General features: G+C 35.6%; 1 protein-coding gene across 6 annotated transcripts in view; it reads right to left on the bottom strand.

The window, feature by feature from the left end:
• Positions 1 to 15,185, bottom strand: part of RAPH1 (Ras association (RalGDS/AF-6) and pleckstrin homology domains 1) — a 105,080-nt gene that overhangs the window by 33,764 nt on the left and 56,131 nt on the right. For 4 of the 6 annotated variants that reach the window (XM_074399209.1, XM_074399208.1, XM_039470266.2 and 1 more), the window contains exons 6-8: positions 10,044 to 10,118; positions 1,324 to 1,401; positions 719 to 878 (exon numbers count right to left, since the gene is read on the bottom strand). In XM_074399209.1, coding sequence (XP_074255310.1) covers positions 719 to 878; positions 1,324 to 1,401; positions 10,044 to 10,118 — 313 coding nt within the window. The remainder of the gene's footprint in view (positions 1 to 718; positions 879 to 1,323; positions 1,402 to 10,043; positions 10,119 to 15,185) is intronic. The other 2 variants (XM_074399210.1, XM_010336418.3) reach the window with 1 other exon arrangement.

Below are 15,185 nucleotides of genomic sequence, written 5' to 3'. Positions count from 1 at the left end.
CCTTAATTATGTTAGGGACATAACAAAGGTCACACTGCTGATATATGGAAGAACCAGGACTAGAATCTAGCTCTTCTGACTTGCAGTACATGGTTCTTCAGCCTTAAACGTTTTCCCATACCACCCTTAAAACAAAACATTAGTTACATTTTATAAGTTTTGATATCAAGTATTTCCAACTGTATTTAGTTCTGGGCATTTAGAACATTTCCAAGATGATTCCTTCTTTGATCCATGACTGTTGTTTAATCTTAAACATAGATGTATTTTCTAATTTCCAAATTAGAAATGAAAGAACATGTTCTATATACTGAACATATGTTAAAGAATATGTTCTAGATATGGATTCTTTGAAATTTGTTAATGTGCTTTATGTTTCCCCTGAGTCAAATGCTGGTTTAAAGACTTTAGTACAAATTCAAATTAACATAATAATCTTTAGTAAATGCATCAATGTATGTAGCTTGAAGAAAAAAATATTTTCAATACTTTTTATAATGGTTTTGGCTATTATAGAATCTGAAGTGAACTGGAAATGATCTTGTATTCAAAGAACTCTTAAAATATTTCAGAAAATAATAATGTAAAAAGAAGCCAAATTATGAAAGGTAATTTTATCAAAAAATCTATAAAGATGACTCAAAATGCTTTTTTCAACATGCAAACTGATGAAATTACACAAAAATTAGAAAGCAATTGAAGCAATGATATCACTAACCCATTTGTAATTCAGAAATGGTTTCTACCAGTGACCAGTCTAAACTATAACCGCAGTGGGATTTGTCCATCAGGTTATCCAGTACTTGTCTTACTGTCTGCCTCTCATCCACCATCATTGTTTTTGAACTGTCATCAGACATGTGGACTCTAATCACCAGCTATAACAGATAAAAAGAACAATAAAAGAACACTGAAAAATGGCATTCTAGAAAAGGCACTTGTCTAATACCAAATAAAATTTAGATTAATGTATCTGTATATAAATTAAAACAATGCCTTTATTATGCAAAAATACAGGCTAAAAATCAGACATCAAATAACCTGTTTAAATAAATTTAAAGCATTTTAAAAATATAACAGATTAGGTTATAATGTTATGATTACTCTTTTAGGATAATTTAGAACCACAAAATTACTTCTTTTATAACACGTTTTACCCACAAAAAATAATATATGTGAAAAATATATTACTAGGAAGAAATGCCCCTCTCTCTCTCTCTCTCTCTCTCCATATCTTAGAGGTAAATTACATAAACAACGTAATTCTTTACAAATCCATAAAACTTATAAAAATCCCAAACCAGGAAGAGGCCCACATATCACCTTTTTCACTTGTGCCTCTTTAATTTTCTCTAGGGCAACTCTGATCTTCTCAGCTTTCAATTTTGCTGCCTGTTCTTCCTGTGAACACAAAACATTTCAGATAAACAATGCTAAGATGATGAAATATTTGAGAAATATTTTTTATCCTTAAGGATGTTCCTAGCATAATTTCATTAAGAATATAACATCACACACATAGAGCACATTTAAAAAATAACTCTGTTCACAAAAAGCAGACATATTGTAAAGAAATATTTTATAGATGCAGACCTGAAGATATCTGACAGTAAGGCATTTCGACATTCCATATTCCAGAGGAAAAAAAAGTAATCTGTGACGCAGTAAATTACCAAGTTTGATTTTGTTAATGTGAAGTAGATAAATTTCAGGTTCTGGGATAGGAGATGTATAGTGGCCATCTTTGGGCCTGACAATTTGTTTTACCTGCACAATCCCTCAACTCTGAATTTATACTCCCTCCAAAGTAAGGACAAGCTTTTGCATACTAATGTTTTGTTCTGTCACACTGAAACTATATTACTGTCATAAAAATATCCACGGTAAAAAATATTTACTTATTTACAACCATACAAAAACCCTTTAAAAAATAAAAAGTGTAGATACAGTCTCATTAATATACCAATAAAAACACAGGAAGCTTCTTTATTGCCTAGGTTTCACTCTGCTTTGGAATATCATATAATGTAATCAACATCTCATGTCAGTAAACTCAAAGTATGTTTCTATTAATTCACTGAAAAGATTTTTAAATGCTAAATATAATTTTCCAAATAACTTAAAATTTCTAGTAGCTTCTACCTCAGAAAACTTAGATTAAAAAGCAATAAAAATTATAACTAAAAATATATTTAAACAATTTCTCTATTTTTTTCTGAATTAGTATACAGTACTCTAATACTGGTACTTACTTGTAATTTCCAGCAATAGGTCATAATATGCTGTGGCATTAATCTCCAATTTAAAAAAAACTTGTATAGGTAAACCTTTGCTTATGATTCTTTTCTATTTCTAGACTTTTGATTACTCTGTAAAATATGTAAGAAAAATGAAAACTTCTTGGTCGGGTGCAGTGGCTCATCCCTGTAATCCCAGCACTTTGGGAGGCCAAGGTGGGCAGATCACTTGAGGTCGGGAGTGGAGACCAGCCTGGCCAACAAAGTGAAACTCCGTCTCTACTAAAAATACAAAAATTAACTGGGTGTGGTGGTGGGTGCCTGTAATCCCAGCTACTCAGGAGGCTGAGGCAGGAGAATTGCTTGAATCTGGGAGGCAGAGGCTGTAGTGAGTCGAGATCATGCCGCTGCACTCAAAATAAATAAAAAAAAAAAAATAAGATAAAATAAAATTAAACTTCCATCTTATATATTCCTTTAAGTCTAAAAAGAAAAAAACTAATCATATCAGCCAAACTTTATCCTCTCTGCATTGTGATGAAAACCGCAATCCATATGTTATTCTTCATTAAAAATCTAAAGCTTCCAGGGCAAAAAACAAAAAAGTGAAACTCAATTCAGTTCATACATTTATTCTGTCTGCCTAAATTCTATTGGTTTTCTTATTTATGAACTGCTTTTCTTTCTGTTTTATACTCTAGGCTGTCTCCCACCATTTCAAGCTTAGCATTTACTATTCTGTAACACAGAGAAGAAAACAGTGGTTAGGGAAGGCAGTGAGCTTGGTTGCCAGAAATCTGATCCCTTCCAATGAAAGGAACCAGTGAATTAATATAATAACCAAGGTCTGGAAATACTATCTGTAAACTAAATTACGCAGAAAACAAAAAAACTTTAGTTTAAAAATAGAGAGGGCTAAGACTCAATTCTTACACTATTATATATTCATCTGACTAAAAGATTAAATCATCCTATTTTTAAAGAATCCTTTATGCAAATAAACAAATAGCAGAATTATAAAACATGTTGACTACATTTTAAAATACAAATTTTTCTCTTTTTAAAATAAACTATGAAATGAAGAAACTAAATTACTGTCATTAAAACTCTCAGTTTTTAGAATTCTGAGTCTTAAAGAAACAAAATTATTAGGTAAATTACCCAAACTTACATGCATTTTTAATGAATAGAGCACTACTTTATAAAGGAATCTGCAATACTAGCATTTTCCAGCAGTTTTTATGAAATCAGTTACTTGATAATTTTGGGGGAAGAGAAAGAAGAAGGCAGAAGTTTCATGAATATTTTCTCAATGGGATAATGATCTTATTATATTCCTCATAGCTCATTTGCCACATCCTTATATTGTCATGAATTGCAAAAATGAAAATTTACCAAGGTATATTTACAAGTTTCACTTCATATCCCTGAAAAGTAAATTTAAAGTATGACAAGGAAAAGCTGGTATGTGGAATCAATGTTCTGTACATTTGGAACACAAACATGAACTTCTTTTTTCTTTTTCTTTTTTTTTTTTTGAGACGGAGTTTCGCTCTTGTTACCCAAGCTGGAGTGCAATGGCGTGATCTTGACTCACCGGAACCTCCGCCTCCTGGGTTCAGGCAATTCTCCTGCCTCAACCTCCTGAGTAGCTGGGATTACAGGCACGCGCCACCATGCCCAGCTAATTTTTTGTATTTTTAGTAGAGACGGGGTTTCACTATGTTGACCGGGATGGTCTCGATTTCTTGACCTCGTGATCCACCGGCCTCGGCCTCCCAACGTGCTGGGATTACAGGCTTGAGCCACCGTGCCCAGCCTTTTCTTTTTCTTTTTGAGATGGAGTCTTGCTCTGTTGCCCAGGCTGGAGTCAATGGTACAATCTTGGCTCACTGCAACCTCCGCCTCCCGGGTTCAAGCGATTCTCCTGCCTCAGCCTCCCAAGTAACTGGGATTACAGGTGCCCGCCACCATGCCCAGCTAATTTTGCACTTTTAGTACAGACAGGGTTTTACGATGTTGGCCAGGCTGGTTTCGAACTCCTAACCTCAAGTGATCCACCTGCCTCAGCGTCCCAAAGTGCTGGGATTACAGGCAAGAGCCACCACGCCCCGCCAAACATGAACTTCTAAAAGGCCAAATTCTTTATGGTATTATATAATCTGTAAATGTATCATTTTAAAAGTACAGAAGATGCCCTCAAAGCTGAACATATTTCTGAGGAAAAAAAAGGAATATTCAAGAGAATGAGAAGATAAGGAGGCACAGACTTGGAGAAAAATATTTGCAAAAGACAAATCTGATAACCATTATCGAAAGAGAGAGAGAGGGAGAGAGAGAGAGAGAGAAAGAGAGAGAGACAGAGAGCGCGCGAGCGAGCGCAAGCAAAAGAGTGCTCTTAAAACTCCTTAAAAGAAAAATGAACATGATTTTAAAAACAGGCAAAAGATCTGAAAAGATAACTCACTAAAGAAGACAGCTAGAAAATATGCATATAAAAAGATGCTTAACATTATTTGTCATTAGGGAATCACAAGTAAAATGAGATACCAGTACACACCTGTTAGAATGGCCAAAATCCAAAACACTGACAACACCAAATACTGGCAAGGATGTGGAACAAGAGGAACTCTCATTCATTGCTAGTAGGAATGTAAAATGGTACAGCCACTTTGGAAGACAGTTTAGCAGTTTTTTACAACACTAAATGTACTTTTGCCACACAATTCAATTCAGCAATTTAAACATGAGTTGAAAACTGATGTCTACAAAGACATGTACATGGATGTTTATAGCAACCTTATTCATGAGTGCCAAAACTGGGAAGCAACAAAAATGTCATCCAGTAAGTAAAAGATAAACTATGGTGCATCCTGACAATGAAATATTATTCAGCACTAAAATGAAATGAGCTCTAAAGACATGAAGGAACATGAAGCGTATAACACTAAGTGAATGAAGCCAATCTCAGAAAGCTATTTAGTGTATAATTCTAACTACATGACACTGTAAAAGTCAAAACCATAAAGACAATAAAAAGATTAGTGGTTGCCAGGGGTTAAGGAGGAAGGAGGAATGAATAGGCAGAACATAGAGTATTTAAGTGCCCATGCAACTATTCTGTGTAATACTACAATGGTGGACATATGTTATCATATATATGCATAGAATGTACAACACTGGCCAAGCATGGTGGCTCACACCTGTAATCCAAGCACTTTGGGAGGCCAAGGTGGGTGAATAACCTGAGGTCAGGAGTTCAAGACCAGCCTGGTTAACATAGTGAAACCCCATCTCTACTAAAAATACAAAAATTAGCCAGCGCAGTGGCGGGCACTTTTAGTCTCAGCTACTCGAGAGACTGAGAAAGGGAGAATAGCTTGAACCCAGGAGACGGAGGTTGAGTAGAAATCACGCCACTGGACTCCAGCCTGAGTGACACAGTAACACTCCGTCCCCCCTCCCCAAAAAAGGATGTGTAACCAACTAACATACATTAAACCAATTAGATTTCCTAACCATCAACAAGAAATTTTTATAAAGCAGCTAGATGGGGGGCTATTTTAACAAATCCAAATCTAGCTGCTTTTCCATTTTCTCAAAATGCTACTCTTTATGCTTATATAAATTAGTCCATGTTAAAACTGTATGAAATTAAAATTTAAGAGCTGGTTTAATTTCAACCTAGGCATATTTTAGTTTATATTTCTCTAGTTTTATTAAAAGGATAATCCTTGCTAGCAGCTTTTTGAAGAAATAGAACTAATCATGATACCTCTTTTAGTGTCTGAATATCATCCCTGGAACAAAACTGAAAATGAAAATATTTATGTCAAATTGCAAGACTCCTAATATTTTTATGCTTCCTGTGGGTGATAAGCTCTTTCTCGGAGAGTTCCATGTGTCTACTATATTTAAGCAATCACCATATCTTTTAACTATAACAACTTTGGAAAAATAGAAATTGTCTTAAGCTCATGGGGTGTTGTAGAATACAGGAAAAAACAACAAACGTTTGCTGATACGTTTAGATGACATACTTAGAAGATTTCCAATAGTTTATTTATAAAGGCAATGCAAATCTACATTTGATGTTTACAGCCCAAATTTAATACAAAGGCAAAGCTTTATTCATCTCATGTTCTGGGGCCAAAGTCAGGTATTAAGACTTCTGCCCCATATCCTTTGACTATCCCTTTCTTCACAACTATCCTAAATATAAGTAAATAATACCTCACACATATAAAATCTTAAATTTCTCTCCTATACTTTCTCTTAAAGGGCAAGAGACAATCCACTTTCTACTGAAAAACTCCTGTGTGGCTATCAATAACTACCGAATGCCAAGCCTCCTCAAATTTACATAAAGGACAAAAACTAGGTGAAGATCCTATGATTAAATGAAAGCCAACACTGTGGTGACAAAGTGTTAGAACATTCTCTATGGTGTAAAAATAAGAATACTTACAGAAAGTGCTACTGTTGCTAAGCTGTTCCTTCAACTGAGAAGTTTACGCTTTGTAAGTGCAGAACAAACCCAATTGAAATTAAGGGGCTAAACAGTGGTTAATACTTTCTTCAGGATATAGTTTATTTCATAGATTACAATAAAAAGTTATGTAAATTAAAATGATTCAAATAGAACTTGGAGTGATATAAGCAGTTTAAGGATCATTAAATAGTTATTACAAAACACTGCTTAGAATCAAAATAGTAACAGTAACAACTATAGCTGATCCTTGAAAAACCTGAGTTTGAGCTACATATGCAAATGTTTTTCTGTAAATACATTTGGCCCTCTATACCGGAGGGTTCTGCATTCCTAACCAAACTCAGAAAATACAGTATTCTCAGGATGCAAATTTCCCTGTATAGGTCAGGCATGGTGGCTCATGCCTATAATCCCAGCACTTTGGGAGGCTGAGGCAGGCAGATCACCTGAGGTCAGGAGTTCAAGACCAGCTTGCCCATCATAGCAAAACCCCATCTCTACTTAAAAAACAAACAAACAAACAAAAAAATCACAAAAATTGGCTGGGAGTGGTAGCATGTGCCTGTAATTTCAGCTACTCAGGAGGCTGAGATAGGAGAATTGCTTGAACCTGGGAGGTGGAGGTTGCAGTGAGCCAAGATGGTATCACTGCACTCCAGCCTGGGTGACAGAGCAAGACTCTGTCTAAAAAATAGTAATTAAGTAAGCAAATAATGAAAATAATTCATTATATAGAAGGATGACTTTTCATGTCCAAGGTGTCAGGACCAACTTCAGGACTTGAGTATATGAAGGTTTTGGTATCAATGGGGGTCCTGGAAGCAATTCCCTGTGTACACCAAGGAATGACCGTTATTTATCATGCAACTTTTTGTTTTTTGTTGGCGGGGAGACAGGGTTTCACTCTGTTGCCTAGGCTAGAGTGCAGTGGATGTGATCACGGTTCACTGCATCCGCCACCTCTTGGGCTTAGGTGATTCTCCCACCTAAGCCTCCTGAGTAGCTGGAACTACAGGCATGCACCACCAAGTCAGGCTAATTTCTATATTTTTTTTTAGAGATGGGGTTTCACTATGTTAGCCAGCCTGGTCTTTAACTCCTGGGCTCAAGCAGTCCACCTGCCTTAGCCTCCCAAAGTTCGGGGATTACAGGCATAAGCCACTGACCATGTTTATTCAAAACTTGCAAAAAATAACTCTGCTTTGGTAGGAACTTTGGTTTGTTCACTTCTGTATCTCCAGGGTCAAAAACATTGTCTAGCACATAGTAGATACTCAGTAAATATTCGTTGAATGGATAAATGAAGTTATTTATTCAAGTTTCCAGCTGCAGTTAGATAAAAATAAAAAAGCCTCAGTACGGCTTGAGTGATCTGGCTCCTCCAGCCTGCTTCTCCAAACCCAAATCAAGACACTTGTACTTTTATTCAACTAGGATGATTCTGGCAAAGTGGTCTTTTTTCAACTTCTCAAACACGCCAAGTGCTTTCCCTTGACCTATCTACATGGAACACTCTCTTGCGCCCCAGTCTGGCTTCTTTGCATCCTTCAGGCTTTAGCTTAAATGTTACCCTCCTAGAACCCTCTGATCTCACCATCTAAATAAAATGTACCCCGAATCTTTTCCCCAGTATGTTCTACTCCTTTGTTTCCTTCATAGCACTTAGCGTGATTTAAAACTTCTTTACATGCTTGCTTGTCACTGTTTATTATCTATCTTCATAAGTAGACTGTGAACTCCTGAGGGTAGGGAATAGGTACATTTTATACAATGTTATATCGAGCACCCAGCAATTCATGGCTCAATAAATACTGTTGAATTGGCAATGAAAATGGGAAAATAGTAAATTTAATCTGAGAGCCGTGTATAATAAAATGGATTGGAAGAGGGACAGGCACACATAAAGAGCTAAGAGTGAACCTGTAGTAGAGTAGTGGCAATGGGAATGCAACGAATGGATGAGCTCAGTAAATCCTGCAGATTTACTGAGCCCCATTAGAAATTGGAGACATTAAATGAGAAGAAAGGTGGCAAATATGATCAGAGGGCTCAAAGCTGGTAACTAGGAAAATGGCAGCATCCTAAACAGAAACAGAAAAGATGACGATGGATATAAATTATGGACCCCAGGGATAACGCAGGTAAGTAAACTAAAGACCTGTAGGATTTAAGGTACCGGTAAGATGGTGGTGATCTTCTAGGAAATGCCTAATAGCCATCTGGAAATGTGCTCTTAGGAGAGAGATCCATCTAGAATAGAGATCCTAGTTGAAGATACAAGTGTGGACTCTAGGGAAAGAGAGTAAACAACGAATGAAGAAGGGAGGGCTGAGGAAAAGGGAAAGAGCTATAACCGGCTTAGACTTTTACACTTCCCTGATCTTGAAACTTCTATCACTAGTCATAGATCTGCTTTAAGGAGAGAAAACTCAGGGTAGAGAAAAGGTCCTACTGTTGACTTTGTTCAGGGGTCTTTGAGGTACTTCTTGGGGAGATTTTAATTTTGGTCTACCATCTTCTTTCATCAATGTACAAGGTTAGAAATAAATTAAAGCATACAAACCTCAGATACAATAATAAAAACTTAGGGACCTTACCCATAACTATGTACATTTTTCAGAAGTAAGTCTGATATTGTATTTAATATTTAAATAAGCTAATAAAATTAAAACATGACTTAAAAAGAGAGAAAGCAATCTAACCTCCCTATTGTATTATTCTCTAGTTAATGATGATAATGGCTAAAAGATTTTTAATGAGTATAAAATACCAAGCGAGTGAAAATCTGGCTGGACTGATTCAAAACATTCCAAGCACAGAAAACCAGACAATTAAAATTGCAGCTTTCTCTTCCAATTTGACTAAATTAATATTAACTAAGATTCTGTTTATATGAGTAAATGTTTTAATTAAAGAGGAGGTGATAATACAAAGAACTAGGAAACAAAGTTTGCTAAAGAAAATCAGAGTATGGATAACTGTTAGTAGTAAAAATTACAATTAAAGCAATGTTTTTTAGACTTTAAAATGCAATAGTGTTAAACTAGAAAAAGTACAACATACTTGGGAAGATTATTAGGCATTTACAAAAGTTTAAAAACTAGTGAAAATTACTGAATGTATTTTATACTCTCAATATTGCCTGACAGTCATTAAGATCATAAATAATTACCTTCTGTAAAGAAAAAGTATCTCCATTAATGACAAAGATGCTAGAATAAGAAAATAATAATATAAGAGCATGATCAAAAACAGAAATCATGTTCTACCTACAAGGCAATAAATAGTTACATGCATGTGGAAAGAAGTATCACCTTGGTCAGCAAATGAGAAGGTTTTCCTGCAATGTTTCTCAGAAGAAGGGAGGTTTCCCTGTCCAGATAGGAGTGCTTGTGCAGAAGAGAGAGAGAGAGAGAGAGAGAGAGAAAAAAAAAGGCAATAACAGAAGTCAGTGGAGGTTTTATGTGTTTAAAACATAAAGCAGACAAAGTAAAGAATGATTCTCTATAATCTATCTCATATCTTTCCCCTAAGTTGAATGAAACATGTCCACAAAGAAAAGTAAAAAAAAAAAAAACAAACAAACAAAAAGAAAAGAGAGAAGTAAAGACATCATTTATGCCCATAGGTGTGTCCCAGCTGACTCCTGCTGATCCCTGCTGATCCCTCCCTCTTTGGAAAAATGGATAGTACATTTTGGGAAAATGGACAGTACAAAGATCACAGAGCCAGTCTGCCTTCTAGGCCAGCATTCGTGAACACTGTACACAGCACACAAATAAATACATGTCAGAGACCAATGACTAAACTTCCTTTCTCTTGTTGAAGTCTATCAAGACCTACATAGCTTTAAATAGTTACTTTGATTTCAATAAGACATCATTTTGAAAAACTTTTCCAAGCATTTCTGATCAATTCAATCATAACTGCACCAAGAGGAAAAATATTCAATATTTTGCCTGATGGATATACCTGTTTTCAGTACAATTTTATTAATCCACTCATATCAGAATATAAATAGGAGTACATCGCACAGTAAAGAATTTGCATCGCAAATGACATGAACAAAATATTCAGAAGTGTCACACACTTAAATTGATTAATTCAAGTAATTGTTTTCCTGAAAATTATCTGTGAATGGCATAGTTTGTTATCATTCACTCCTTAATAACTTTTCAGTAATATGTTGTAAGATAAGTTATTACAATTGTATTTCATTTTTCCTTAAATTACAGTTGTTCTGACATACATGTAATTTGGACTGGCCTCTCATGAAAAAAGTCCAAATTAGTATTTAATGCTACATAGTTACTAATCACCATTTTTTAAAAAGGTACAATACAACTGAGTAAAAGTATAGAAAATATTCTTCTACATTTTATAAATTTAAATATAGGTCAAGTTATTCTTGACAAATTATTTGCAAAGAAATTAATGCAAACAAATACTAGAGCGGTACCCACTACAAGAAAAGTACATGGTTTCTAGAACTTTGAGAGGCCAAGGTGGGTGGATCTCCTGAGGTAAGGAGTTTGAGACCAGCCTGGCCAAAATGGTGAAACCCTGTCTCTACTAAATATACAAAAATAAGCCAGGTGGCTGATAGGTACCTATATATAATCCCAGCCACTAGGGAGGCTGAGGCAGGAGAATCGCTTGAACTCAGGAGGCAGAGGTTGCAGTGAGCAGAAATTGAGCCACTGCACTCTAGCCTGGATGACAAGAGCAAAACTCTTGTCTCAAGAAAAAAAAAGTACCTATATGTTCACAGATGACAAAACACACTACTTCAAGATTAAAAACATTGTTACAGATGACAATTATCATCTTTGCTCACATCTATACTGTGTTAATTTTGCTATATGGTACTTAATTGCCTGCATTTTTTAAGCTGTGTTTTAATGCAAGGTAAACTTTACAAGCATACCTGTCCCCCTCCCTGATTCCTTATTTTTTTAAAAAAAAGAAACCTAAGTTCCAATTTTTTTTTTAAAATTAGACATATTCACCAAGATTAGCACTAACAGTCAAACAATAAGAACAGAGAAAACTATCCCTATGTCCTAATTTAACTAGATTGTGTAGTCCTCCTAAAGGTAAGACTGACTGACTGCTTCATAAAGACTCTAGGTAAGTGGAAATTTCTGAAAATTCAATTTAGTTTGAGGTTAATGCTCAGCCGAGGAGGAGGGAGGGAACTGGGAAAAATAAAGAACAAAAAGCACAATTTAAAACAGTAGCTATTCTTTGGTTTTCTTTAGTTTAGTTTAGTTTTAGTTTTTTTTTCTTGAGATAGTCTCCCTCTCTCAACCAGGCTGGAGTGCAATGGTATGATCACAGCTTACTGCAACCTCTGCCTCCTGGCTTTAAGCAATTCTCCTACCTCAGCTGCCTGAGTAGCTGGGTTCACAGGCATGGGTCACGACACCCAGCTAATTTTGTATTTTTAGTAGAGACAGGGTTTCACCACATTGGCCAGGCTGGTCTTGAACTCCCGACCTTAGGTAATCCAGCCACCTTGGCCTTCCAAAGTGCTGAAACTATAGGCATGAGCCACCGTGCCCAGCCATGTTTCTTTACTTCTCTAATAAACTTGCTTTCACTTAAAAATAAAAATAAAAGAGCAACTATAACTTCATTGCTCTTATTCCCATTCATTTTTTACTATTCAAATATAATGGGGAAAATGTATTGTTACACAATTACTATGTAAAACATATATAACGTATTTCAAGAAATTACTTTCTTGAAAACTTACTGCTATTTATCTTATAAAAATTACTTTTTTAGAAAAAAGATCTCCAAGTGAGTATCTATATTCCGACAATTATATTTCAAATTTTAAAAACTAAAATCTGCCTCAGGCCATCAAAACAAACTATGATTTGGTAAATGTAATTCCAAACATTAAATTCAAATTTAAGCTTTTAAAAAAAAAAACAACAAAGATTTAATCAATTTTCCATCTCATGACCTCAAGACTTCAAGTCACCAAAAAACTGATAATTTGGTAAGTATGAGGCAATATTTAATTGTATCTGTTTAATGACACAGAATAGTTGTCTGTTTTGAAATGTTAAACTATTTAAATAGCTTAAAATAAAAAGAGGGTAATCATTATGGTTGGTGGTCCCAAAATATGCCACATTCAAAAAATGAGACCACAAACAATAGCTAAACATGATAATAAATTACATCCTGCATGGATGGTTACGTAGCTATTCACTGTTGAGTTATTAGCAGTGAGGAAGGCCAGGTCTGCAGATTTCGATTTAAATTACAGGTATTTGTAGCAGAAACAACAAACATCTAGAAACCAGAAACAGCAAACTCCACTGGGCATGGTGGCTTGACCGGTAATCCCAGCTACTCAAGAGGCTGAGACAGGAGGACCACTTGAGCCCAGGAGCTTAAGGCTGCAATGAGCTAGGATTATGCCACTGAATTTCAGCCTGGGCAACAGAGAGAGACCTTGTCTCAAAAAATAAAGTAAAGTATCTTCCTCTAACTGGTACCAGCCATAACACTGATCCTAGAATTCCTTGCTCTTCCAAAAAAAGGGGCAGGGGTGAGGTAAAACTGGTTACTGGAAGGATTCAAGAGGGTGAGAAGAGTGGTACAAAGCTGAATGACTAAGGAAAGTGAATTATGCAGTTTTAAAACTACATAATTTCTACCAGGGCCATATTATTAGTGAAACATTTTTAACTGCAGAAATTGTAGTTCTGGTTCAGAAACAAGTTGTACATTTTTCGCCCTAATCAATGGTGAAAAAAATCAGTACTGTCTGTGTCTTTGTGGGTGGTTCTGCTATGGAGATTAGCAGTTACTGTGGCTAAGTCGGCCCATTCTGTTTAGGAATATATTTTAAATGTTTAGTTTAAAAAAAAAAAAGATAATGGTTTGGGCACGGCATCCAATCAGCCTTCAGTTTTGGCTGTGTTGCCAGTTAACAAAAATGCACATAACTTCATATAAACAGGGCCTTCTTATATTTCTTTTATTCACCAACTATAGACACAAAGTCAGGGGCTTATTTTTAATCCATTTTAATGATTCGTTTTATTTCTTTCTTTTCCTCTTCTTTTATTCAACGATTTTTTAGGTTCTAACTTTTGAGCCTGGAACTATGCCAGCAAGATGCAAAGGTGCCCAAGATGGGCATTCCTTGCCTCACAGAATGCTCCATAGTCTAATACGGAGATGCAGACCAACTTATAACTACAAAACAGTGTAAGAGGTAGGTGAGCAAGGAGAGGAGTATCTAACCCCAAATTAGGGGCTTAATAAAGTAATTCTGAAAAAGCTTACAGTACTGGATGATGACTAAGAGGCTGCTAGAGTAGCATGGCAGAGTAGAAACAGAGGGCAAAGAATGGTTCTCAAAAGAGGGTAGTTCGGCCCTCAGGCAGGAATTACAGAAAATGTTGAGGACATTTTGGTTTGCCACAATGAAGAGGAGAGGGAGAGTTACTGGTATTTATTGGGAAGTCGAAAATGCTAGATGCCTTGTACGCATGGTACAATGTCAGTAACAACAATAAAAGTCCAAGATTCCACATGATTTTTAAATGTTCTTAGACGGAAAGTCATAGAGATAGGAAATCTTGTTTATAACAATCTAATCTTAGAACCTAATTTCATTTTACATTTAAAAAGTGTTTTGTATAATTTTAATAATGAATGAATTTTCCAGGAGTGCTACTGACCTCTAAAATAAACTAAAAGAAGTCTGCACTTTCTTTTGTTCTGAGTTTACAAAGAGCTGTTCATAATGTTGGAAAATAATTTCACCAATGGAAAACTAGCTTGAAATAAGAGTTGCTGGTACAACTGGCAGTGTGCACTGTCACATGCCAGTATAATAGGAGAAATTTAGAATTCCTTTTAACAGAATTAAGAACTAAATAATATTAAATTAGTGAAAACATGAAATGAGCTTTATTAGTAAAAATTGTTTTAAAATATTTCATACTACTGCTGTCATATAAAATACATAGTATGAAAGGTTGGGCGTGTTGGCACATGCCTCTAATCCCAGCACTTTGGGAGGCCAAGGCGGGTGGATCACCTGAGGTCAGGAGTTTAAGACCAGCCTGGCCAAATGGTGAAACCCCATCTCTACTAAAAATACAAAAATTAGCCAGGCATGGTAGCATACACCTGTAGTCCCAGCTACTTGGGAAGCTGAGGCAGGAGAATCGTTTGAACCAGGGAGGTGGGGATTGCAGTGAGCCGAGATGATGCCACTGTACTACAGCTTGAGCAATAGAGCAAGACTCCATCTCAAAAAAATAAAATAAAATATATAGCACGATTAAAAAAAATCTACATTATAAAAAATCAGATAAAGTCATTTTATTACTATCACCTCATCCCACATTATAACACTGAAATGATTTTGTCATTGCAATGATAATCTTAACTCATTTGCAAGAATTTTACGTTTCCATTTT

The sequence above is a fragment of the Saimiri boliviensis genome, chromosome 5 (genome assembly GCF_048565385.1).
Source record: "Saimiri boliviensis isolate mSaiBol1 chromosome 5, mSaiBol1.pri, whole genome shotgun sequence".
In the NCBI taxonomy this organism is placed as follows: Eukaryota; Metazoa; Chordata; class Mammalia; order Primates; family Cebidae; genus Saimiri; species Saimiri boliviensis.
This window is presented reverse-complemented; position numbering and strand designations above follow the sequence as displayed.